The sequence below is a fragment of the Petromyzon marinus genome, chromosome 2 (genome assembly GCF_048934315.1).
Source record: "Petromyzon marinus isolate PM22_M1 ecotype Great Lakes invasive population chromosome 2, UKy_Petmar_22M1.pri1.0, whole genome shotgun sequence".
NCBI classification, from domain to species: domain Eukaryota; kingdom Metazoa; phylum Chordata; class Hyperoartia; order Petromyzontiformes; family Petromyzontidae; genus Petromyzon; species Petromyzon marinus.
The window spans coordinates 11,865,955-11,891,232 of NC_133668.1; the positions used below are offsets into that span (position 1 = coordinate 11,865,955).

Consider the following 25,278-nt stretch of genomic DNA (forward strand, 5'->3'; position numbering starts at 1 on the left):
AGTGGTTCGGGCACCTGGTAAGGATGCCCCCTGGTAGACACCCCCTGGAACTCTACCTGGCACATCCCACTGGGAGAAGACCCTGGGGCCAGCCCAGGACGCGCTGGCAGGACTGTCGCTTGGCTGGCCTGGGAATTACCCAGGAAGAACTCGTCTGTTACCAAGGAAAGGGAGGTCTGGACCACCCTACTCATACTGCCACTGCGACCCTCACCAGGACAAACGTATTGAGAAACGAACACCCACAGTCTTAAGCAGGACAGTCATGGGCTCCAATAAAGAGCTCTCCAACAAGCAGCTCTCCAACAAGCAGCAAATGCATAACTCGGCCATGTTACCACCCCGTACAAGAACTTTCAAGATGTTTATACCATTTCTATTAAATTTTGTATTTTACCATGTAAGGTCCACTCCGCTATATAGCTATTTTTCAGAAGAGACCTGGCTATCACAAATGATAGCCAAATTAAGTCACTTATGTGGAACTTTATCTCATCCAAGTACTCTAAAGCCATGTTTCTAAATGTGTAGGGAAAACCGGAGGACTCGGAAAAATCCACGCGACCACAGGGAGAACGTCCAAACTCCAAATATCGAGATCAAACCCAGCTGTATACCATCTTGCCACCGTGGCACCCATATTATATTTTTCTTGAAGCATTTGTCTCAACTATTCAAAGCATTTAGGGGACTTTATTAGACATCAGTGCATTTTGAACACGTTAAAAACTTAACAGAAAAACGGTATAAATGCATTTTTACACATGGTCACATGGTATTACTCTATTGGAAGATGCACACATTGTCCTAAATCCTAGTTTATATATTATCACTGCAGTTTCAGACATGTATCCATTGCATCTAATAAACATTCAAGCAAATATAACCACAAACACCAATATAAAAAGGTGAGCTGTAAATGTAGACCTTAGCTTCTCAGTAGTGTGAGTCCTGAAATAATCAACTTGAATCCTGGAAATGTTTGTGCTATACCCACTATGGCAAAAATGAAAAACATTTTTTAATTGACATTTTCTAATAAAAAACAAACTGATGAGTCATCTGTCAGGTCACTTAGAGGTGCTGCCATGCCCATATTAGGCCTGAGCACCCCAGGAGATGTAGTCGGGCCGTGTGGCTGCCTGGTACTCATCAATGAGCTGCTGCACGACCTCACGCGAATCATCAAATTCAGACAAATCCTCTTTGAACATGTCTTCCTTGCGGAACTGATCCAAAAATGCCTCGCGTTTCCGCAGCTTGTCGTACTGTTTGCACGTTCTGTCAAACAACTGCAAGAGAGGTAAAGTGGTCAATACATACTGCTAAACAACACTTCAACAAAACAGGCTTGTGCAGTTACATTGTTCATGTGTTTTGTTTAAATACGACACATTAGGGGGATCTGTGACACAGCTAGCACACTGCACTATGAACCTGGCGACCAGTTATTTCCAGCTATGGTAAACATCAGCAGCTAATTACATCAGACCTTTGACAGCGTGGCCTGGGAAGGCCTCTTTATCCAGCCACCTGCCACCGATTCACAAAGGACTGTAATTATTATTTATTCACCCATACGCACATTAAACTGTAGCATATGTGTGCACTTTATATGCTCACTTCCAGTGAGAAACTTACAGAGGAAATACTGGTGTGGTTGGCCATCATGAGGCCGCTCACACGATGGGCAGAAGTGAGATAAGGTGACTTGCGTGACAGGGCAACCTGGATACTGGCCGGGCCCCACGGGATGAAGTTTGCAAGCTTCCGCTCCCGAATCCGTTGCAGACTTTTGTGCACCTGTGCAAGCACAATCGTTCATTCGTAAACATTTTGGGTTTGTTTTCGATTCAGTACATTTAGGTCTGAGCAGTGTACATGTGTACCACTTAAGAAGCCTGACTTTACCTGTGTTGGGTCTACTTCTCCCTGTATGATGTTGAGAATGGCAATATAGCAGTGGTTGGTTTGGCGGTCACGGCCAGTGGAAACCATCACATTCTTGGGCTGCAGCAGTCTTCTCATTACATCTAAAACCGTTGTCTTGCGCACACTCGCCACCTGGTGGTGTAAAACATTGCCATATTACGTGAGAAAGAAGCATATATTGCATGATTGAGCACTAAAACACATCGATAACCATTGTAATTTGGAAACACTAAATAAAATAACCTCTCAAACGTACATGTTAAGATACATGTTGGTACAAATACGTACATTATTTTTTTCTATCTTGATTCAAAGGTCATATTAACCGATGATAATTTATATTAAATAACGTTAAGGTCAAAGAATTGCCGATATTCTGCATGTTTTCAAACACGGCAAACCATGCATTCCCATCACTTAAGAAACACAATCTTTTAAAATGTAAAGAATGCATAAAATACTTTGAATACAGCACTATATGGGTACCATCTTAGTTGCTGTGCGCTCCACTTGTTTCCTTAAAAACCTTTCCTAGTGATTTTTCAGTAAGCATGTTAGCAAACAATACAAAACATTACACCATTAGGCAGCCATGCATCAATTATCTACTGTCTCTGTCGTATGGATCAGTACCAGGCATATTTAACTTTTTAACAAAATATTAGGACCCTTTTTGTTTTATTTCTCAGCACAATAACACAAAAAAAAACACTTGAATGAAAAATATTTAAGCAGGCATGGGACATGAGCCTGATTGAGGGCATGTGCCAGCTTACCGACTGGTCAGTCGTAAGGGGTGTGTAGCCAGTCATGAGGAAGTGCAGACGGGGGGTTGGAATGAGGGAGGCAATGAGGCCGATGAGGTCATTGTTCATGTAGCCTGGGTAGCGTAAAGTGGTGGTGCTCGCAGACATGATAGTCGACACCTAGTTTAAAAAAAAATTGCATTAGCTCAGTAAGCAACAAAACACAAAGGACCCCCACATCAATGTCATCCAACTCGAGTTAAAGCTTATGGTGCGACTGTCCATATATTCACGTAGGTAGAAATAAAATAAATCAACGTTTCGACGTTATTTTATTTTTCTACCTCCGTGACTTTACCGAAAGAACCAAAGAGCATGGATTCCTGCAGTCACGAAAGCTTCAAATCAAGATTGTCCATATATTGATTTGGTAAGGTGCATCGTTACTTTTGAATTAAAATAGAAAAGTTCCTGTTGATAAATACTTGATACTGATTTTAAGTCTAAGACTCAAGCATCAACAATATGATGCAGAGTACTTACCAGCTGGTTGATTTGAGAGAAGGAAGGATTCTGTATGTGCAGTCTGTCTGTGGCTATCCTGTTTAGGGCTGTGTTATCCAGCACAACCTAGAGGTGAAATATAAAAAATACAATCATTTTAATGTAAGTTACTTCAGGGCCAACAAATGTCAACGAAATGAATATGCAGAGGTGGTGAGCCACATGTACCACACAATCGGCATTCTGAGTGAGTCGTTTAAGCGTGAGCAGGGAGTTGTACGGCTGCACCACCACATCGCTCATTTCATCCTGGTTCGGGAACACAGAGTATGTCTGGATCAACTTCTTTGGGAACCTGCAAAAATATTTACAAAGCTCATTCCAATTTGCTAATTAACAAGTTGCATATATTCAAGCACACGTGTAAAGTCAACTCTGAAAAGTGAGAAATTTTATAATTAACTGTGTTACTATCTTGATTTGAAGCTTTCGTGACTGCAGGAATCCATATTCTTTGGTTCTTTTGGTAAAGTCACGTAATTAGAAATAAAATTAAACAAATCACAAGCGGTCGTCATCAGGCAAAGGAGTCGGCCTCTAAAGGCAAAATGTTTATAAAGGTTTGGGAATGGGCGCAGCCCAAGAGTATCAACAACAACAGGAGCATGGTCGGTGCACGAGTGCCAATGCAGCAGCAATGCCAATGTAGCAGCAATGCCAATGCAGTGGGCGAGAGAGCTGCCGTGGCAAGAGGTTATATAGGCAAGAAAGGGGGAGGAGCAAGGGGGAAGAGAGAGAGAGGGGGGGTGTGGGGTAGGGGGATGGGGGGGCGCTGCCTGAGCGCTAGGAGGAGAGGACGTGAAGTGGGTATGGCTGGAAGTGGGAGGCTGGGAATGCTGGGGATGTGGGGGGAATGAACTCGAAAAATAGACTAGTACCTTAACTGTTTATGGTTGTTCTGTCATATCTGCCGGGTACTAGTCTATTTTTCTGAGTTCATTTCCCCCCCCGCATCCCCAGCCTCCCACTTCCAGCCCCGCCCACTTCCCCCCCCCCCAGCTTCATGTCCTCTCCCCCTAGTGCTCACGCAGCGCCCCTCCATCCCCCTACCCCACACCCCCCCCTCTCTCTCCCCCCTTGCTCCTCTCCCTCTTTCTTACCTATATAACCTCTTGCCACGGCAGCTCTCTCGCCCACTGCATTGGCATTGTTGCTGCATTGGCACTCGTGCACCGCCCATGCTCCTGGTGCTGTTGATACACTTGGGCTGTGCCCATCCCTAAACCTTTACAAACAGTTTGCCTTTAGAGGCTGACTCCTTTGCCTGATGACGGCCGCTTCTGTTGCAATTGAAACGTCGTGATTTGTTTTATTTTATTTATAATTACGTGACTTTACTGAAAGAACCAAAGAGTGTGTGTGTTACTATTATGTAGTTGTCTGATGTAAACTACAGTACCTGTCATTGAGTTTTTCCAACAAATATGAACCCAGGCCTGAGCCTGTTCCCCCTGCAATGGAGTGGCACAGCACAAACCCCTGCAATAAAGAAACAAAATATTGTACAAAAAAAATCAAGCATTTCATATCAATACTCTTTGGTTATTTCAGTAAAGTCACGTAAGTTGCTGCTTCAGTGAACTTATAAATAAAATAACAGATAAAGGTAACACCATTGGAAACCTCATTTGCAAGTAACAAAATATGATAATTGGTGTTTTACTCTTTTATCTGGCAACAAAACTGACACCTTTTTTTTACAAGGAGTCGTGTTTACATTGACCACAATACCTGCGGTCGGAACGCAAACAAAAAACAACAACTCTGATAATGTATGCACTGTCCTTGAAATTGATTGGTCCACACCCGAGACAGCTTTCTTTAGAGCCTCGTCTCACAAGGTGTTGGACCAGAAGACGTTTGTTACTAGCAAATGAGGTTTCCAATGGTGTAAATGCTTAACCCGAGCTCTCATACTCTGATGGTGCATTGTCTTTGAGTTGTGCGCCTTTTGGCGTCTTCTGGTCCAACACCATGTGAGACGAGGCTCTAAAGAAAGCTGTCTCGGGTGTGGACCAATCAATTTCAAGCACAGTGCATACATTATCAGAGTTGTTGTTTTTTGTTTGCGTTCCGATCGCAGGTATTGTGGTCAATGTAAACATGACTCCTTGTAAAAAAAGGTGTCAGTTTTGTTGCCAGATAAAAGGGTAAAAAAACAATTATCAGATAAAGGTAAAACAAGTGTTTTAATAGTCACTAATAGGACAGGAAGACCTGGACATTTCAGCTGATTTCTAGGCTTTAAATAATCTATTATTCACAGGATTACAACCTTTACCACAATCACACAACTCCCTGTTTACTAATATGAAAATAACGAGTAGTCTATTTTCAAAACATCTTCACATTCTATTCTGAATGGAGTAAACTGGCACTCACCTCCAAGCTGTCACTGCCATCAGCTTCTCTATCAATAATATCAAATATCTCCTCATGGATTTTTTCACCCTGTGGAACATTACAAGACAATCAAAAAGAGTAATTGCAATATGCTATAATTTAACAGGGTAATAACCCAGTTACTAGTAATGATGCAGTACCACATACTATCGCTTAGATGGATGGCCAGCTTTAACAAAATGACTATCGCAAAACAACTTCTAGGAAATAATCAGCTAACATACAAAGTATACATTACACCGTATAACTAACTACATGTGCACATTATAAAGAGACGTCGGTGTACCTGGGAGTGACCACTGGCCCAGTTGTTGCCGGCGCCTCCGCCATGCTCTGACAGATAAATGTTCTCAGGATTGTAGAGGTTGGCGTAGGACGAGTTTACAATGGAGTTGATGACGCGTGGCTCCAGGTCCAGTAGCACAGCTCTAGGGATGTAGTGCTCATCATCAGCCTGCAGAGTGCAGTACATCACAGAAATAAGCTGAACCGGTGTGCGACTGTGTTCATCCAGAACAGACCATACAACATTTAACGACGCAATGCCCAATCGACAAATACGAAGGAGACATTTCAGCGATACAGTCCGCTGCTCCTGACGCGGTTATCTGGCTTGACCACCTGAATGTGAAATTGGAGTTGTTGCTCTGCATCTACATCCGCCATAATTCAGAAGACGCTAAGCCAATAACACCACTTCAATGTTATATCTATGGGACCTTTTTGCCAGTATAAAAAAATTATGACAAAATAAGAATATGCTTTACCCTTTCTAGCAATAAAACAATGTTCGTCTCCACCCACACCTGCCCACAGGAGAGCAAGGCACCACTTCATGCCCACCAACCAGCCAGTGTGGCCCACACGGGGGCATTTTGAATTTGGGAAGTCATAGGACCGGTATTGTCCTGCATCTACATGGGCAGTAGCGCACAGGGCAGTCATCTCGACCTGAAATTAAACCAGACCTGGTAGAAGAAAACGTCCTTGCGGTCCGTGCCCTCCGTAGCAAAATCCTCCAGGATCCCATCGGGACTGATTCCGTGCTCGGCGCACAGCTGCTTCCAGAACTCAAACCCGACTGCAACAAAATAAACAAAGCAGTCCAGTTCAACGATGTGCTTTAAAATGGGACCTTTTTGCCAGTATCAAAGTATGAAAAAAATAAGAATGAGTTTTATTGCCAGAAAGGGTAAAACCTATTCTTATTTTTTTCATAATGTGCTTTGCATGAAGTATGGGGGAAACCCATAGCCAAATCATTACATTGGCACAATGCAGATTTTGGCAATAAGATGTAGATCTCAAATGAGAGCACAGGCGGTGCTCACCTCCGGTTAATAGCCCTGAGCCAGTGATGGAGATCCATATTCCCATGGCGGTGGCAAGTGTGTATCGTTAGGACAATCGCTGTACTTGACTATATATTCGCTTTACAAGTGTCGTTAGAACGTTGTATACAATTCAACGGCCTATTTGATCAGATTCTATCAGACGGCCTTCTCATGTAATTGTCAACAAAGGCTTGAAACCCGTATGTATCTGCCCCATTACAGCACGGTTGGCTACGTACGGTGCGATTGAAGTTCAACATACATAAATGAGTGCTTTCGTTTCCTAATATTGCTAAATGTTGGGTTTGAGCTGCTGACAATGGGCACGCACGTTAGGCAAAGCAATCAAGAGGCTCGGCGATCGGGCGAGTACCTCGCAATGGAGTACCAATTGCGAGTTCAAATCCTAGTGAGAGGGGGAATGACTCAGCCCATCATCCCTCAGGGATCGATACAATTTAGTACCACTCCGTGGGAATGACTCAGCCCATCATCCCTCAGGGATCGATACAATTTAGTACCACTCCGTGAGGGGGGGGGGGGGGGGGAGTGTCAACAGCGGGGACGTTCTCGCCCCCTCCCAGCCATGCGAATGTGGAATTTACACCGCTTGCCTCTGCGGGGGACAGTAAACGAACCACCACAACGCCAGGTTGAGCAGGGCATCGCGTCTGAACGTGTCACCAACTCTGAATTCATGCAGACGACAGCCGCGCGTTGACTCCATCACACCGTACATCACGTACAGTGCGCACTGTACGCCGCGGCATCTCCCGTTACTTAGCAACGCGCGCACAGAGCTCGTAGTGATCGCTCGACCGACCACTCATAAAGACGGCGACGACGACGACGAGGGATAATGACGACAGAGGTGACGAACGGCGTGGACCGCCAATGGAGGCCGCCAGGCTCTTAAGTGTGAACGCGACAGGCGCGGGGTGCTGCTGCCGCTGCTGATACCACCCCCACCCCTCAACTCACTTTGATTCCCGCACTGCCCGAGCTGCAGGGTGATGATCTCTCGCGGCATCTTCTCTCTCTCTCTCTGTCTCGAGGAGGATGAGGGGGGGGGTGTGTGGGGGGCGCCTTCGATCCGGGCTCCGCGCTGCTGCTGCGCCGCCGCCGCCTCTGCTGCCGCGCGGGATCCGCGGTTCCGCCGCTAAAAATGGCGGGAAAACTCCCGCGGTGACGTCACCGCGGCGCGCGCACGTCCACGACGTGAATGGGGGCGGGGCGCGGGGGGGGGGGGTGGAGGGGGCGGGCGAGATGAATGACGTAGTCCAAACGACGTTTGGCTCTCCGCCTGATGATGCCGGTTGTAATTAATCGGCGAAACGTCGTACTCGAAATTGTAAGTGTTTTCAGTGTTGTGGGTTTACTCTCCAACACACCCAGTGCACTCCACTCTCTGCACAAATCTGGCCGCCGCCTGATGATGCCGCTTGTAATTTACTGGCGAAACGTCGTTCTCAGATTGTAACTGTTGTGGATTTGCTCTCCCAACACACCGGTGTAGGCTGTACAAATAATGAATTGGCATGTTTTGTTTACGTGACTAACCTCACGAATTGCCTGTGTCGAGTGGTGGCGGGTTTAACGACACATTAATATATTTACACGATCAAACCCCCCGGAAACCCCCCCCCCACCCTCTATTATGGATCAATGACGTAATCTGATTTGAAAGTGAAATAAAATTCAGCATTCTTCTTCTTTCGTGTGGCTCATGTAGATGCAGAAGAACAACTACAATTTCACATTCAGGTGGTCAAGCTCGATAACCGCGTCAGGAGCAACGGAGTGTTATCGCAGTGATGTCTCCTTCGTATTTGTGGATCGAGCATTGTTGTTGTAGTCTGTTCTGGATGACCACAGTCGCACATTACTAGAGAGTTTTTAATTATCCATTTGTGCATCAGGCATCCGCATCTGAAATTAGCATTAAAAGCGGGTAATGAATACACCTTGTTTACATATCTGCCACTACACATGTAGAAACAATGAAAGCATTTTGTTTTAAGTCCTTTTTATTAATAAATGAAAGTTTTCTATTTACACATCCCGTCAGCCACATGGCCATCTTCTTTCTGAGAGTGCATTTAGTTGCAGCATGTCAGCAACACAAGCAAACTCTGCACCGATTTTGAAACCAATTGTCTCATCAGCAGCTTGTACTGCCAGACAAACCATGAGACCAATATCAACTGAATTCTCACTGCCCCCCCCCCACCCAATATAAATTTGATGGTGGTGTGTATATGCAATTCGCCAACTCAGAAAAAGACATTGAATGGCTGAATCTCTCTTCTACTCGTTGCTCTTCATTTGCCATACAAAATTATTAGCAGCAGCCCAGTGCGGGAAGAGGCCGTCATCCAGCAGCGGAGCGATGAAACGACTGTGCTTCATTGTCCCCTATTAAGATGTTCTTCCATATTATGTACACTGTTGAGATCCATTGCCATTTATATTTACCAACCATCTAGCTTGAGATGCAGTTATATTATATATTATTTACAAATTCACATTGTCTTGTAACTAAGTAGGGGTACTAAGCAGTGGCCAGTAAACTAAAACCCGTTTTCAGAACTGATTTACCGGTGACAGAAGTAAGGAACCAATAATCGTTTCCAGTGTAAATGTAGTAATGAATGCACTGGTTGGCACACAGCAAGTGAACAAATGGCACGGCGGCCTAAGTCACAACACGGTACATTTGCCCTCGTTTCTCAGTTTAAAGGTTAATGGTGCAGCTCTGCAATTTCTCGCTCACACAACTGCTGGCAGAAGTGCCTCCCACTCAAGGGAGTTCTACTTGGGCTACTCTTCAACGCAGACCAGACGTCTTAATTGTAAGAGGTGGGCATAACCACACTTTATCCCATCACACACCGTGGTGCATCAATTTATAGAGGCGGGCATGGGATGTAATAAACTTTCCCCATTGTTTTAACTGCCGCGCCGGGAAATATAATCGGATTGCAAGTGCGGAGGTCACGGTAGCTCACCTCGTTTCTCAGTTGAAAAACTAAAAAAATTGTGTTAATTTCTACATGTGTGGAAAACCGTTTTGTTACCGGGTTTGCATGCGATTACCAGTATATTAATGCAAAAAATATATAATTTGAACAACTCTAATTATAAGTTAGATCTGCCGCTAACCCTTGGTACTGAACAGCCAAAGTGGTTAATTTCCCAAGTTGAAACCCTATCACACTTGATTGCATTTCATTTTAATTTCCAGGAAGGGCCTTGATACTTGATACTGGAACATTCTCCCAAACCCTTCTGGGATGTCCGATTTCACTTGTGTGTAAACTGCACGGCAGCATTGACCCAATATGTAGTGGGCATAATATGTTACAGTAAAGTATTGTATGATATAATACCATGTACATACGTTAAAACAAACATAAGTTACATTTATGCACGATAAGAGTTTTCAGGTTTACTTATCGACTTTCTTAGAACTTTATGCCACATGTCTTTTTTTCATGATAAAATTGCATTGTATTCTTATCAATATTAAAATGAAACGATTTGTATTAATGAGGTTGTCACTTTTATTTGTGTTTAGGAATTTAGAGAAGATATATTTCAACCTCATGTTTTCATAGTCTTAATATCTTAAAAACACACTGCAGTATGTCAACAACATTAGAATGTATAATAAAACACAAATAGAGAGCATACGTTTCTTAAACATGCAAGCCAAACAATGACTTGCGAAAAGTTTCAGTTGGTGCTTGGTAAAAAACAAGTACACAGATATGGGATGACAGGGATCCTCACTAGGCACATGGTACATCAGCAGTGTTGTGTGTTGATGTGAAAAAGAAGATAATACAATGTTATTTTCGAGAAAGAGTTGCTGCAGTTATTTATAAACACTGCACAGGCCATGTGCCCAGTGACTCATCCCAGGGCCAGCCAATAAAAGGCTATGAGGCCCCTCTCTTACAGACTTCCTCCAATAGAGAGTCTGCTAAGCCAGTGGCGTTTGCATTATTTCACCGGACTGACAAGAGTGCTGGAGTAAGAGAGAGAGAGAGCTGTACACTCACTAAACCATACCGGCGTTTGTGGAACAGGAGGACAATCTGCCCAAAGCAGGCCTGACACACACCATGCACGCCAGCAACAGCTGTGGCCAGCTGCCAAGGTAAAGTCACAAAGCACATTACACCTGGTTATAATAGGACCAATTAATAGATAGTATCAGTGATACCGACAAACATGTTTGGCGACGTTATTTCCTTGGTTGACAGTTACAACTGAAGCATTATACCTAATTGTGCTTTTTTAACAATTGTGCACAATTTACATGTACAATATTAACTGTGTGAATTAAATGTAACGATTGACCCTTGATAATGTTATTATGTTCTGGAATCGGAAATACCCTCTGAAAGGCAGTAGTTTGTTTTTATACGAATGAGCTTAATAGACAAATTTGTTTTGGCACAAAAAAAACTAATATAAAATCGAAAACGTGTTTCATATCCCCTTACAATTTTTTGTTTACCATTGTTACGTGTCTTAAATGTTAACCATAATGACACATGATCTATCCAATACTGGATGAAGACCTCCCAGGCCTTTGCCATCTCTCGCTGTCTCGCAGTATAATCCATCCAGCTAATTTGTTGATCTATCTCCATTTTAGGGGTAATCTCAGGTGTGTTGCCGCTACTCCGTTGTTAGTCTTGATCACCAGCCATCATCACTTCTAGCAATGTGCCCTGTCCATGCCCCACTTCCTGAATAGTTCAATATGATATATGTAACTTGCACATCTTCACTGATTCATTAGTTCATTTTATGTCTAGTGTGATTCCAAGCATGGACCTGATCATGCGTCTTTGCAAACTTATTCCATTTTCTATGTCAGTGTCCTTGTTTCTGATTAAAATGTCATAGCAGGTAATATGCACTGATTGAAAACTTATATTCAGGCACAATGGTATTTTGCTTTAATCTTTCAATTACAGTTTTGCAATAGCACTCAAGCTTGCTTTCGTTCGCCTCTTTATTTCATAATTTTGGTCCAAGTGTACCTCGAAAAACTTCCCTTTGTATATACACATCAATTGTATTGTACTCTGTTGTGTTTTGCAGCTGTGTCCCTATAACAGATATATTACTTTGTTTTGTGAACTTGCTGTGCACTTTTTGGGATAAACAATTAAAGGGCACTTAAAATAATATTCGTGAACTATTTTTTTGTATTTTTGAATTCTGAAGCTTTGCCTTTCACGATCACATGATTTTGTTACTGAGAGACCATAATAGCTGCTGGCTAACAACACTAAAAGTCACATGCCCAGATTACGCAAGCACGTATTGTTGACTGAACATGACCGCTTGTTTTTAACAGGTTGTACAACCAACAGAGGGTGTTAAAGTCACTGTTCCACATTGTCATGTGTAGGAAAACCTTCCGAGAAAGGGATTTAATCTCTATCTGCCCCGCTCACGTAAATGTCAAGTTGACCCTATTTCTGCACAGGCTGTTGCATGTAACCAATACACAAATGATCTCGGATTACCACTCTTTCCTACCTAGGAAAAAATGCAAATATAGGAGAGGCCCTGCAGTGTGGCATGTTACCACCTATAAAAAGTATCCATCTTTATCATGCAATTGCACTTCACACTAAAATGTCAAGAGCTGTGATCGGCTACTCTATTTCCCTCTGAAACTATGATTAGAACAAAATGCTAAGGTCATGGCACACGAGGCGTGTTTTACCTAGTTGCCAAGCCTTAACACAGGAGGACACAGAAATAAACCACTCAACAAAGATATATTTAAATATAACCCAAATATCACAGCAATTGGCATGCTTGCGGTGTTAGTTTTAACGGAGGTTATGTGTGAACCCGGATTTACTTCTGTGGGGAATAAATGCAGTGTTAAACCACACATGACTTAAAGGACACATTTCCTTCACCACATACACACCAGGGTACTAGTAACTTAAGGGGAACCACACACATTTCCTACAAGATGTACTGCTTGTCATGAGAACACCATAAAACAGAAAGATCAGATTTGTTAATATTTAAAATTACACTTCATGAAAACCCTGTATGAAAACCTCAACTTCAAAAGTTGAGTAATTTCTATTGTTGCATTCATGAAGTTGAGGATTGCAATTACAAAAACAAGCTGGTTGACAAAATAAACATACAATTTATTTTGCCATAATAAACATAATGGGATCTCCTTTGCCAGTATCAAAATATGAGAATAGGTTTTCCCCTTTTTTCTGGCAACAAAACACACCTTTTGGCGTCCTCTGGTCTAACAACGTTTGAGACGAGGCTTGAAAGGAAGCTGTCTCTGGTGTGGACCAATCAGTTTCAAGGACAATGCATATACTGTCAGAGTGTGTTTTTTGTTTGTATTCTGAACACAAGTATTGTGGTTAATGCAGACATGATTCCTTGTAAAAGGTTTCAGTTTGGTGTTTTAACATCTTAACACCTGTTTTCTAGCCAGAAAAAAGGGGAAAACCTATTCTCATAATAATCATGTATTTTTTTACACATTAAATACATTATGAAATGTATAAAAAAAACAATTAGCAATCATATTAAAACATTCCTATCTGTTCTAAGTCCTTGTTTAGATTAATCGCTGATACATTTTGCATTACATTTTATAAATGCCACAACATCAGTGTTAATATAAATGTGATGTTCGCAAAAATCTTATTTTCATATTCAAGATGATCGAATTACTTCCACTTGAAAAGCTGGCACTGTATTATGCAACTAAAATATTTATTGTGTTCACATTCAAATGAACGTTCTCCTCTTTTCTTAGAACTAATAAATTTTAAAAGGAAACACGGCACTCTACTGTAGTCTACATGTCTTAGGGTTTCAGTTTACTGGTGGTAAAAAATATTTCCATTGTAACAATACACCAATGTATGTAATGTACCGTCAATAAGTAATACATACTGTTTTATCTAACGCATAAGGGAACACCAAGAGATACATTGTAATCAGGTTGATTTGGGAACGTTTCAACTAGAATTGTGACCTAGTGCGTTTATAACGATCAAGACGTACTCATAAGGATGGCGAGGTAAGAACATGGTTGACAGAGGTCAGATACCGACTTGAACAAGTCCTTGCCAGATGTTCTGGTGTATAGCTTTCACTACTAGTACAGTCCAGTAAAACAATGTTTTCTTGTCTATATCGTGGAATATATCAACTCTCACAACCATTAGGCACCATCAGTTGACAATTATAGATACATTAATTTGAAACATCACGAGAAAATGTCTTCATATGATTTGTTTTTCATGTCAAACTCATATACTTGGAGCTATTAATGGCATATGAGCTGTTTATAGCCTGGTAGAGGGACATGTCAGGGCGTGCACGTACACACAGCTGCTACTATCAATGTGGCCTCCAAAGAGCATATCTGGTCTGTCACTCATGGGTACAAAGTGCACAATAAACACACCCACTGTTATTTTTGTATTTGCGAATCACAATTTTCAAACCCCTCAGTGGTTATTGACACGGCCACATAAATAGCCTCAGTAAAAAAACTAATCGGAAAGAATGTGGATCCTGAAGTTGGGTGATCATTGCGCTTTGTATTAAATTAAACCGTGTTGCCAACTTACTGGCTCCGCAATTGTTTTTTTTTAAGCAAAATTGAGCATTCAAAAAGACGAGCAACCACATGGTGAGCCGCAATGTTAATAGTATTTAGAAGTACACACGGTGTTTAAATCATCCTTTATTATTCATTCCGTGCCACATATACAGTCCATCTCGAGGCGCCACTGTATACTGGCAATGAATACTAAATGTGGTACCAGGCCAGTTGGTGCGATGAGTAGAATACTTGACAATCAAAAGGTGATGAGATCACATCCCAGGAATTATCAAGTGACCACTACTTTACGAAAACACTTGCCCCCACCATGGAAACGTAGAATTGGCACGTCTGGCTCAGAGGGCCACTTATGGAGATCAGCACACACACACTACCCCATTCATCATTTGAGCGGGGGGGGGGGTGTTGACTTTTTTACATTTATGATTGGGCACATGCTATATTTATATATTTATTAATGTGCTTACATTTATCTTATATAATTTCCTTCTGGCCAAATTAAATATTCTGGTGGTAACTCATGTTGCAAGCAACCTTTTTTTTAATCCTCATAGCTATTTAAATAAAATACTGGAATATGGAAAGCAGTAAAAGCAAGTGTGGACTTTTTTATATCCCCAAAAGTAACCCACATCAATGGGATATTACTTCTTGTTTTAACATAATTCGATCATTATGGATAAAGGGGATTTATAGTTAATCAATAGTTCTGGCAAAACACGCAAACAACAACAACCATGGTGTGTTTTACATAAATGAGTCTTCAGGTGGATGCAAGCCTTGCTACGTCACCTTGTTGATGCGCACTCACAGCAGCCACTTGGCTGGTAAGCACCCAAGCATTTGGCTCCGCGTGACCTTTTTTAAGTAATTTATTTACTGTACACAAGTGGAAATGTTTGTCACACCCCCGACATGCACACACACCCTCCAGTGACACAAGAGCTCACGTGGTTGTGCCATGTGACGACGGAGAAAACCAATACGAGCGGTCACGGCATTCCAATGATGTGAACGCTAGCGGTCAATGTATACTGTAGCCATGGCTCACAACACTAATAATTATAATGTCTTCATTTATTTTAAGTAAGTTGCGTTTATTGTTTCCTATAAACAAACTAGTTGTTTACTTTTTGTTTTTGTCAACACTGAGCATTCTGTTCTGATTGCAGCACAGTAGGATACAATTTGACAATAGGATTTGTAATAAAACTATAAAATATAAGATGCCAAAAGACTCCCCAGGCTAAAGCCAGCATACAGTGAGGGAAAAAGTATTTGATCCCCTGCTGATTTTGTACGTTTGCCCACTGACAAATAAATGATCAGTCTATCATTTTAATGGTAGGTTTATTTGAACAGTGAGAGACAGAATAACAACAACAAAATCCAGAAAAACGCATGTCAAAAATGTTATAAATTGATTTGCATTTTAATGAGGGAAATAAGGATTTGACCCCCTATCAATCAGAAAGATTTCTGGCACGCAGGTATCTTTAATACAGGTAACGAGCTGAGATTAGGAGCACACTCTTAAAGGAAGTGCTCCTAATCTCAGCTTGTTATCTGTATAAAAGACACCTGTCCACAGAAGCAATCAATCAGATTCCAAACTCTCCATCGCCAAGACCAAAGAGCTCTCCAAGGAGGTCAGGGACAAGATTGTAGACCTACACAAGGCTGGAATGGGCTACAAGACCATTGCCAAGCAGCTTGGTGAGAAGGTGACAACAGTTGGTGCGATTATTCGCAAATGGAAGAAACACAAAAGAACTGTCAATCTCCCTCGGCCTGGGGCTCCATGCAAGATCTCACCTCGTGAAGTTGCAATGATCATGAGAGCGGTGAGGAATCAGCCCAGAATTACACGGGAGGATCTTGTCAATAATCTCAAGGCAGCTGGGACCATAGTCACAAAGAAAACAATTGGTAACACACTACGCCGTGAAGGACTGAAATCCTGCAGCGCCCGCAAGGTCCCCCTGCTCAAGAAAGCACATATACATGCCCGTCTGAAGTTTGCCAATGAACATCTGAATGATTCAGAGAACAACTGGGTGAAAGTGTTGTGGTCCAAAATGGAGCTCTTTGGCATCAACTCAACTCGCCGTGTTTGGAGGAGGAGGAATGCTGCCTATGACCCCAAGAACACCATCCCCACCGTCAAACATGGAGGTGGAAACATTATGCTTTGGGGGTGTTTTCCTGCTAAGGGGACAGGACAACTTCACCGCATCAAAGGGACGATGGACGGGGCCATGTACCATCAAATCTTGGGTGAGAACCTCCTTCCCTCAGCCAGGGCATTGAAAATGGGTCGTGGATGGGTATTCCAGCATGACAATGACCCAAAACACACAGCCAAGTCAACAAAGGAGTGGCTCAAGAAGAAGCACATTAAGGTCCTGGAGTGGCCTAGCCAGTATCCAGACCTTAATCCCATAGAAAATATGTGGAGGGAGCTGAAGGTTCAAGTTGCCAAACGTCAGCCTCGAAACCTTAATGACTTGGAGAAGATCTGCAAAGAGGAGTGGTACAAAATCCCTCCTGAGATGTGTGCAAACCTGGTGGCCAACTACAAGAAACGTCTGACCTCTGTGATTGCCAACAAGGGTTTTGCCACCAAGTACTAAGTCATGTTTTGCAGAGGGGTCAAATACTTATTTCCCTCATTAAAATGCAAATCAATTTATAACATTTTGACATGCGTTTTTCTGGATTTTGTTGTTATTTTGTCTCTCACTGTTCAAATAAACCTACCATAAAAATTATAGACTGATCATTTCTTTGTCAGTGGGCAAACGTACAAAATCAGCAGGGGATCAAATACTTCTTTCCCTCACTGTAGCTGCTCCACCTGCAAGCCTCTCCTTCTGGAGCTACCCAGGTTGTCCGATAAACTTCATAGACATGGTGCCCTTCATTGCCTGCTACTATGAAAACTTAGCAGTACCCTCCTTAACAAATGTTGGTGTCTCTGATGGGCTTGAATCCTAACGTTCTTGGCCATACATCGGTAACTTCTTTAAGTGTTCTGAATCTCTCACCATCAGACTTCCACCGGCCCATGTACAAAATAAATCGCTGTGACATCTAATTTCCTGATGCTTTACTTCGCTAGACATTGGTGATTTTTAATTACTATGGATTCCTTTAAAATTAAATGTCAAACATAATTGTCTTGTGAAAGAGATCCATTCAATAAAAGCTCATGAATCGAATGCATTCATCAGCACAACTTCCCGTAACGTTCCTGGTAAAATGTTATACAATTCAGTACATATGAGTCTACAAAGTAGAGCAGGGGTCCCCAACCCCGGAGCCGCGGACCGATTCCGGTCCGTGGCCTGTTAGGAACCGGGCCGCACAGCAGCAGGAGGTGAGAGCAGTGAGTCCGCGCGTAGCCCACCCATTATTTTATTTACCACATCCATCCACGCCTCTTTGCCGTACTGCGCACTTGTCTCAGTCACAGTGTTGGTAAGCCCACAAGCTAACCCCTAGTAGCCAAAATGAGTCAAAAAACAAACGTCGCTGGAGAGCTTCTTTGAAAAGGGGGAAAGACCCAATGATAAATCCCCCCCCCGGTCCGTGGAAAAATTTACTTCCACGAAACCGGTCCCTGGTGCCAAAAAGGTTGGGGACCACTAAAGTAGAGAACTGTGATGTACTGCAACATAATTATACATTCTATGTATCTCCCCTACAGACACGTTTTTGATCACAGTTTAGAACTATTGCTGTGTTATACTGTTTTGTGGTTTCAGATATTTTGATGTAAATGGTCACTTTTATCGGAGAGGATACTGGTAACAAATGGGTGAATGATGAATGCCCGAGTCATGATATGGCTCGTTCTAACGCATTGCCGGCTTTGGCCATGATGATATGTTGATCTTGTAAGGGTCTTTTAATTTTTCCACTTGGAGCTTGGTAGGCTGATATGGTGACATGGCCATGGGGTAGCACATTCACCGTTTCTTACAGAGGCTCGGAGTCCGAATCCAGCAGGGCACCCTGGTTAATACTGCAGATGTATTAACAATAACATATGCACCGTCTCACAGTGGACGTTAAAGATCCCGTGACGTCGTTTGAAGAACAGTAGCTCATTGTGTGCTGGCGTCATGGTCCAAATAAATATATATCCACAAACGACTAAATTTGGGAACACAGCAATCATCGCCGCCTACTGTGATAACATAGCAGGACTCTCCTGAAATATGGTCTCGGGACTCAGTAGGGCTTTTCTGGATAAAGAATTGTAAGAGGAATCCGTAAAATATGTGCTTTCAAAATCATGTTAATGCATTGGTTATTTTTGTGACTTCCACCTCTCATATGTGGAGGTGCCTTTATGTGTAAGTAGAAACTAATTTGTTAATTTGATTATGCAGTTGGGTGGTGGTTTTGTCAAAGCAGCTGAGCTTGCCTGAGCTCTGTGGGGGCCTGAATGACTCGTGGCTGACCCTGACTCGCTTCCGCAGACAGCATCCAGCTAAGGTAAAGTGGCAGAATTTAACCCCACACCACTACACATTCATATATGCCTGCTTTGCGTTTTACTTTACTTTTAAAGTTCTGATATATGGTTAAATGGCATTCGAATCTAAACTAAATAAATAGACATACATTTACATGTAAACAAAAGTGAGGCCCTATGATACGGAGTATAGTCGTGTATTTGGCTTCTGTAACATCAACTTTTTTTTGTTTTGATGATCCCACATACAGTTCTGTGCATGCTGTGCGGGGCTGGCGATTGTGGGTCATGCTGTTCCTGGAACTCTGATCTCACTCTCTGTCTGTATGTCCTTTTATTATTATTATGAACTCAACAATACTCCACAATTATAAACACCTTCACTGACTGAAATGATAATTTTGCACAACGATTGTTGTATATTATCAAAAGCATATCATTTTTAAAGAGTACAATAATGATTTGTTACGTGAGAGTTATCTAAATGGTTAGTGGTGGTGGTGCACAATGTCCTTATAAAATCTAAGTAACATTTTAGTTTCAAGAACAGTATGGAGTATTGAAGGTGAATAATGTCTGAGGAGTCTGGTATACAGTTATATGCTTGTGAGCAATTTTATTAGCATTTTCCCTTTGGTCTTAAATGTTCATTTACGCGTGCATTCACCAGCTTAAAATAAAGGGAATGCAATAATCATGTCTAATAGTGTCCTGTTATTTGTGCAGTGGTAGGTACACTGATCTGGCAGTTTGTCAGCCACAACGAGGCCATTCGAAAGGCTTGCACAGTCCTCCTTGCGCAAGTTCCCCATGGAAGCAGACAAAGCATCGCTCAGTGGCCCAGTGGCACACTCACGGCAACCGAAGATGGTGCAGTCAAAGAAACCACCCACTCACAGGTACCACCCAAGGCACCGCGCACAGAGACCCATGTAGTTTGTTTGGCAAAAACATCCTTTCACGTCCAGGGAATTATCTAACAACATTTTTATACATTGACTTCAACTGTGACGTGCCCGCTAAGGTAACTTTCCTTTCCTTTGTTTATATGATGAGCATATTGTAGTATAAAAAAAATATGTAAACGCTCATATATTTTACAGGAAATAGTTTTACGGTGGATGTTTTACACCAATACATTTCCAGCAGGAGGAACTGCACCACACTAACCCAGCACATATTACATTTTAAAATCAAATGCAGGTGTACATGTTTGCATAGTATTTCCCTAATATAATCAACTTTACACAGTCCTGTATTCATAAAATATAACACAGTAATTGTATTTGTGACTTTATATTGCTTATGGGTGACTTGAAGATTAAAAATATGTTGTTTTATAGATTAAATTATTAAATGAAGACTGTATAGTTTATGCATTTAAATGCACGTATATTTTTGCTTTCGAAAATAGTTGAAGATTTTTTTTTTAATCTGTGAAAAAATAATGATCAATTAAAATATCAATGAATACATGTTGAGTCTTTACTTTTCCAGGAAGGTGCTACATTTGAAGATTCAACGTCCACTAAGGAATCCAGCTCAGAGGTTAAACAAGAGCAGCAGCCGAATTCAGAAGATCCATTCAAAGAAGCCAATCAAATAATCTGCACGGAAATAAGAAAACCAGATACTTTTGTTGGAGAGGAACAACATAAAAAAGCGGCAATAGAATTAGTTTTTAAAAATACTTTGAAAGCCAGTCAAGAAAAACTACCTCATGATCCCTGTAAGCTGAAACCCCACAAACATGCTACAGAAAAGGATACCAAGAGAGAGGCAGTATGCAGTTTGAATAGGGACAGAGTTGGTTCTGTGCCAAGTTTTGAATATAGCATTTACACCAATGTCTGTTATACTGACCAAGATAACTACACAACGTCAGACTTGGCTACCATGTCGCTTGTTTCTCCACTGAGTCTTACTGGTGAGCAGTCGGGAAATGTTTTTAATCCTGCAGAAGCTCCACTTACTAATATGGATGAGGCTAATGGCCAAATGATAAACAATTCCCAACTTTCAGGCTCTTCACCGAATATAAAGAGCGATGTGAGCAAATATGGACCCATTATCTCCGAAGGATGCATCATCCACTATGCTGAGATAACTGAATTAATCCCCAACATTCCTTTGCCATCTAATTACACAGGTTCCACTATGGAGGGAGTGTCAGAAATGCAGCATTACGTCGATGGGTCAGAGATAGGGGCTGCAGCCAAGGAAAATGACAGCTACTGTGTCACAAGCACAGAGGCATTCAGCAGACATGAACACTCACACCTTAGCGTTGAAGATTCTCTGCTGCTGTCCACTGCACCTGACCTCTCTGAACTTCTGTCCTCCGCCCTGGAGGAGGCTCCACCATCATGTAGTCCTGCTGCAGACCCGGAGCAGCTACCCAGCTCTGCTGAGGAGTCTACAGATACCCACAGCATCCCCCAGCAGATCACCCTCTCCGAGTCAAAGGTGGACAAAGCGTCAACGCAGACCTGTGAGACAGATGAGGAGGACAACGCTGAAGGTTTTGAAGTTCTGCAACAGGAGGAGCTACAGCAAATGGAGGTGGAAATGGCCATACTGAACCAAAGTCAATCTAACACGGTCTCTCCAGGAAATGCATCCACGGGATTCTTGTCTCACCTGCTCAGATAAAACAACACTACACAGTGAACGTGTTCTTTTTTATGTACTTTCTTATTGACTTGTATTCATTTGTGTTACATGAAGATATTTCTTTTTTGAGCATCTTGCTGTGATTTATTTTCATTATAAAATTACATTTTCTGAAAGCACTCCGTCCGACTTTTTATTGCCTGCCTCTTCATTCATCAATGTGTTCCCGGGCCACCTCCAATGACCCCTGGGCTTACATCCCCCGATATGTTATCCAGCTGTGTCACTCCAACAAATATCTTACATTGTCTTACGACCTTGTACGTTACTTTTGTTTTGCTCATCGGTGGACGAGAACAGGCTAGGGTGCTTCTGGAAAACCAAATTTTAGTTTATAAAAGACTATAACTATATTCTTGGTTGCTTCGGTAAAGTCACGTAAAAGGGAAACAATAAAATAATAAAAATATGAAACAATATTGTTGCCCTTCTACATGACTTTGCCGAAAGAACCAAGAATATGAATCCCTGCAGTCACGAAAGCTTTAAATCAAAAAGACTATAACTGTTCAATATTATTGAAAATGTGCAAATACAGCATATAATTTTTAAAACATTTTTCAGTTGTATAATCATTCTCAAAATTTGATCCATTATTAATCAAATAAACACCCAGATAAACCTGCTTCCATATATATTGCATGTGCAATTCAGCATAAAAGAGACAAAACCTGGTTGAACCAAGTTGTAATGATGGGCTGCCCGCTAGTACCTTATATAGGATATGTCTTACTTCTTAAATGTTGAGTTGTACAATCACTAATCGCAGTCCTTGCCATAGCTTTTGCTGTGCATTATAGTAAGAGAGAAAAAACCCTGACTCTGCCACTGCAACTTAAGCTGTGATGGGTCCGGATGTGGTGTGGTATTTTCCAGTGTATCTGACTTTCCATTCTCGCCATGGATGAAAATGTAAATTTCGTGGTGTGAAATCTGCATACCGTAGCCAGATTGAAAATATACCAGCACACAGTAATGAGCACCATCACATGTTGAGCAGCCTACGTGAGAATGTGCTAGGTCACGTTCATCCCCACACGATTGGGTGCACTTAAAAATGACCTTATATCGTCAGCTATGGCCAAGCTTTCTCTGACTAGTGCCTTAATTTAAGGAATAATACTTCATATTCAGCAGTTGCAATACTAGCCACTAAAGAGTTTCATTTGTTCATACTAAAGGTTTTTGGGTTAGATCGCGTAAGTAAAAATGTGTCGTAACCCTCCACCACCCGACAGCCAATCAGTAAGGGATTTGTCACGTAAACAAAACGCGCCAATTAGTTACTACTTCAGCCCACCGGTGTGTTTAGAGAGTAAATCCATAATATTCACAATTTGAGTACGATGTTTCACTGGTAATTACATTCAGCATCATCGGGCGATTTGCCAGAATAGTGAAGCCATCCACCTGCTTCCGGTCTTACATAGAGCAGCAAGACGACGTCGTCACTGAACCCATTAGGTGCAGAAATCAGAGGCAGAGGAGGGGGTATTGTAATTATATAATAGATTAAACTGGTTTCATTTGTATTCACAATCTTCACTGCACAGCCCTTCATTGAAATTATGTCCTTGTGTTCTCTTCAGTACTTAGAGAACAGGCAGTGCACTTTAACTCTGTAAAACGGAAAATACAGTACATACCTGGTGCTTTAATGCACACGAAATGGGCTTGTGCGTTATGATTACACTTCATTTTATTTGCTTAGGCACATCCCTGCACATAATAAATATAGTAGCACTATTTACAGTACAGTAATAAGGCAGTGTATGCGTTTTCTTTTTTACATCGTTATCGATATGGCTCCATTAGAGGTGCTGCTCATCCACGATGGCTTTGATCAACTGGCATTACAGAGTAACATCGTCCCTTCCTGCGGAAACTTGGCATAAAGTATAAAAACATGCATTAATATGAAGTGGGCTGTCATCAATGTACACACATTTTCCAGGTTTGAACACTGAATTGCATGACTTACACCTGTAATTATTGTGCCACATATACACCTGTGTAATTATTGTGCCACATATACACCTGTGTAATTATTGTGCCACATATACACCTGTGTAATTATTGTGCCACACCTGTGTAATGTGAAGCCCCTGCTTCAATGAAGATACATTGATATCGCTTATGTCCAATATTAATCGTGGTCGTATTTGTATATTATTTGTAGAGTATGTTAAGTAGTAATGTTACTCGCAAAAATAATATAAATAAATAGGTATTTATCTAGATTTGAAGTTTTCGTGACTGCAGGAATCCATACTCTTTGGTTCTTTCGGTAAAGTCACGTAGGTTGAAAATAAATTAAATTAAATCACGACGTTTCGATTGCAACAAAGCAATCATCAGGTGGGAAAACCACAGCAATTTTCTTGCTGTGGTTTTCCCACCTGATGATGATTGCTTGTGTTGCAATCGAAACGTCGTGATTTAATTTAATTTAATGTAGGTATTTACCTATGTAGAGATGGAGACAGTATTGTATATTAAAATCTTTAAATGGTAATTGCCTTGCTCATATGTAAAAATTGTCCATACACTTTAGCAAATGACTGTATATGCAATGCACTACTTTATTTTTTAAAAAATTGCATTCTTGATAGTCTGTTTGAATACTTCTTTCAGTTTTATAAAAATAAAAGGTACAACACGTCATATTATCAATGATTTAAAACTTATACAGTAATAGATGAGCTGGGTTCATGCATAATAAGAATTGTAATATTTCCTTATTTCTGTGAATGTTAATGAGATTCAACTGTTGACGATGTTGATATAACACTTTTTTCAAAGTATTGACTTTTAAGTGGTTTCTTAATGCTAAGTATTTTATTGAGTATCCAATTTTTTTTTTAATAAAAGAGCATGTTGTGAAACCGTAATTTTTTTCAATTTCAATCAACATGAGGGGACCTGATTGTAAGCAGTTGTGGACAAATCCGTGAGTGCTTGCAATAACAAGTCCTCTACAACCATCAACACTAAACATCAGGAGGCCTGTAATTAACTGCAGCACACAATGGCATCTTATTGATGGCTTTGGTTAGTCAGTGGTTTAAATGTACATTTTATGTACAACATTTGTTGTATATGACCTAATAAGTATTTTCTACTGCACAATGTTTTGTTTTTGATCAATACAATCGGGGGGCATCACTTGGCTCGTTCAATTTACTATGTAGGCCCTTCACAGTCTGTGTGATGTGGACAACGCTCATTGCCATTGTAAATTCCCAGTTTCCGGTCCTAAATATTTATATATCCATATTTGCTTACGATTATGAAAACAAATTCTATTTGTTATTAATAATAGAAAACATAATTACAGGCAAAACATTGTTAGCCCCATTACTACGTCTTTCATGTTAGCATCTTGCCACTTCCTTGGATAATAAGAAAGTGGGTTCATTAGCACACAGTTGTTTAATCACACCTCCTTCAGAAGCCTGTGGTATTTGGCAGTGTTGGTTTCCAGATTCACAC

At 41.4% G+C, this 25,278-nt stretch overlaps 1 protein-coding gene and 1 long non-coding RNA gene across 4 annotated transcripts; one reads left to right on the plus strand and one right to left on the minus strand.

Moving 5' to 3' along the window:
* Positions 1-678: 678 nt before the first annotated feature.
* Positions 679-8,140, minus strand: LOC116947369 (tubulin gamma-1 chain). Its single transcript, XM_032963021.2, has 11 exons — positions 7,961-8,140; positions 6,614-6,726; positions 5,932-6,099; positions 5,625-5,693; positions 4,642-4,721; positions 3,411-3,537; positions 3,222-3,308; positions 2,709-2,858; positions 1,912-2,064; positions 1,642-1,803; positions 679-1,292 (listed from the first exon to the last, which is right to left on the minus strand). Exons 1-11 carry the CDS (start codon positions 8,007-8,009, stop codon positions 1,098-1,100), a joined length of 1,353 nt encoding a protein of 450 aa, XP_032818912.1. The 5' UTR covers positions 8,010-8,140; the 3' UTR covers positions 679-1,097.
* Positions 8,141-10,933: 2,793 nt separating this feature from the next.
* On the plus strand, positions 10,934-24,677 carry LOC116947360 (uncharacterized). 3 transcript variants are annotated; one of them, XR_012945422.1, is made up of 5 exons: positions 10,934-15,457; positions 19,028-19,133; positions 19,365-19,437; positions 19,840-20,012; positions 20,611-24,677. It is a non-coding gene; the product is annotated as an uncharacterized LOC116947360 (long non-coding RNA). The 3 variants fall into 3 exon arrangements; XR_012945420.1 differs by having other exon boundaries at positions 10,934-11,141; XR_004403671.2 differs by having other exon boundaries at positions 10,934-11,141; positions 19,053-19,133.
* The last annotated feature ends 601 nt before the right edge of the window (positions 24,678-25,278 follow it).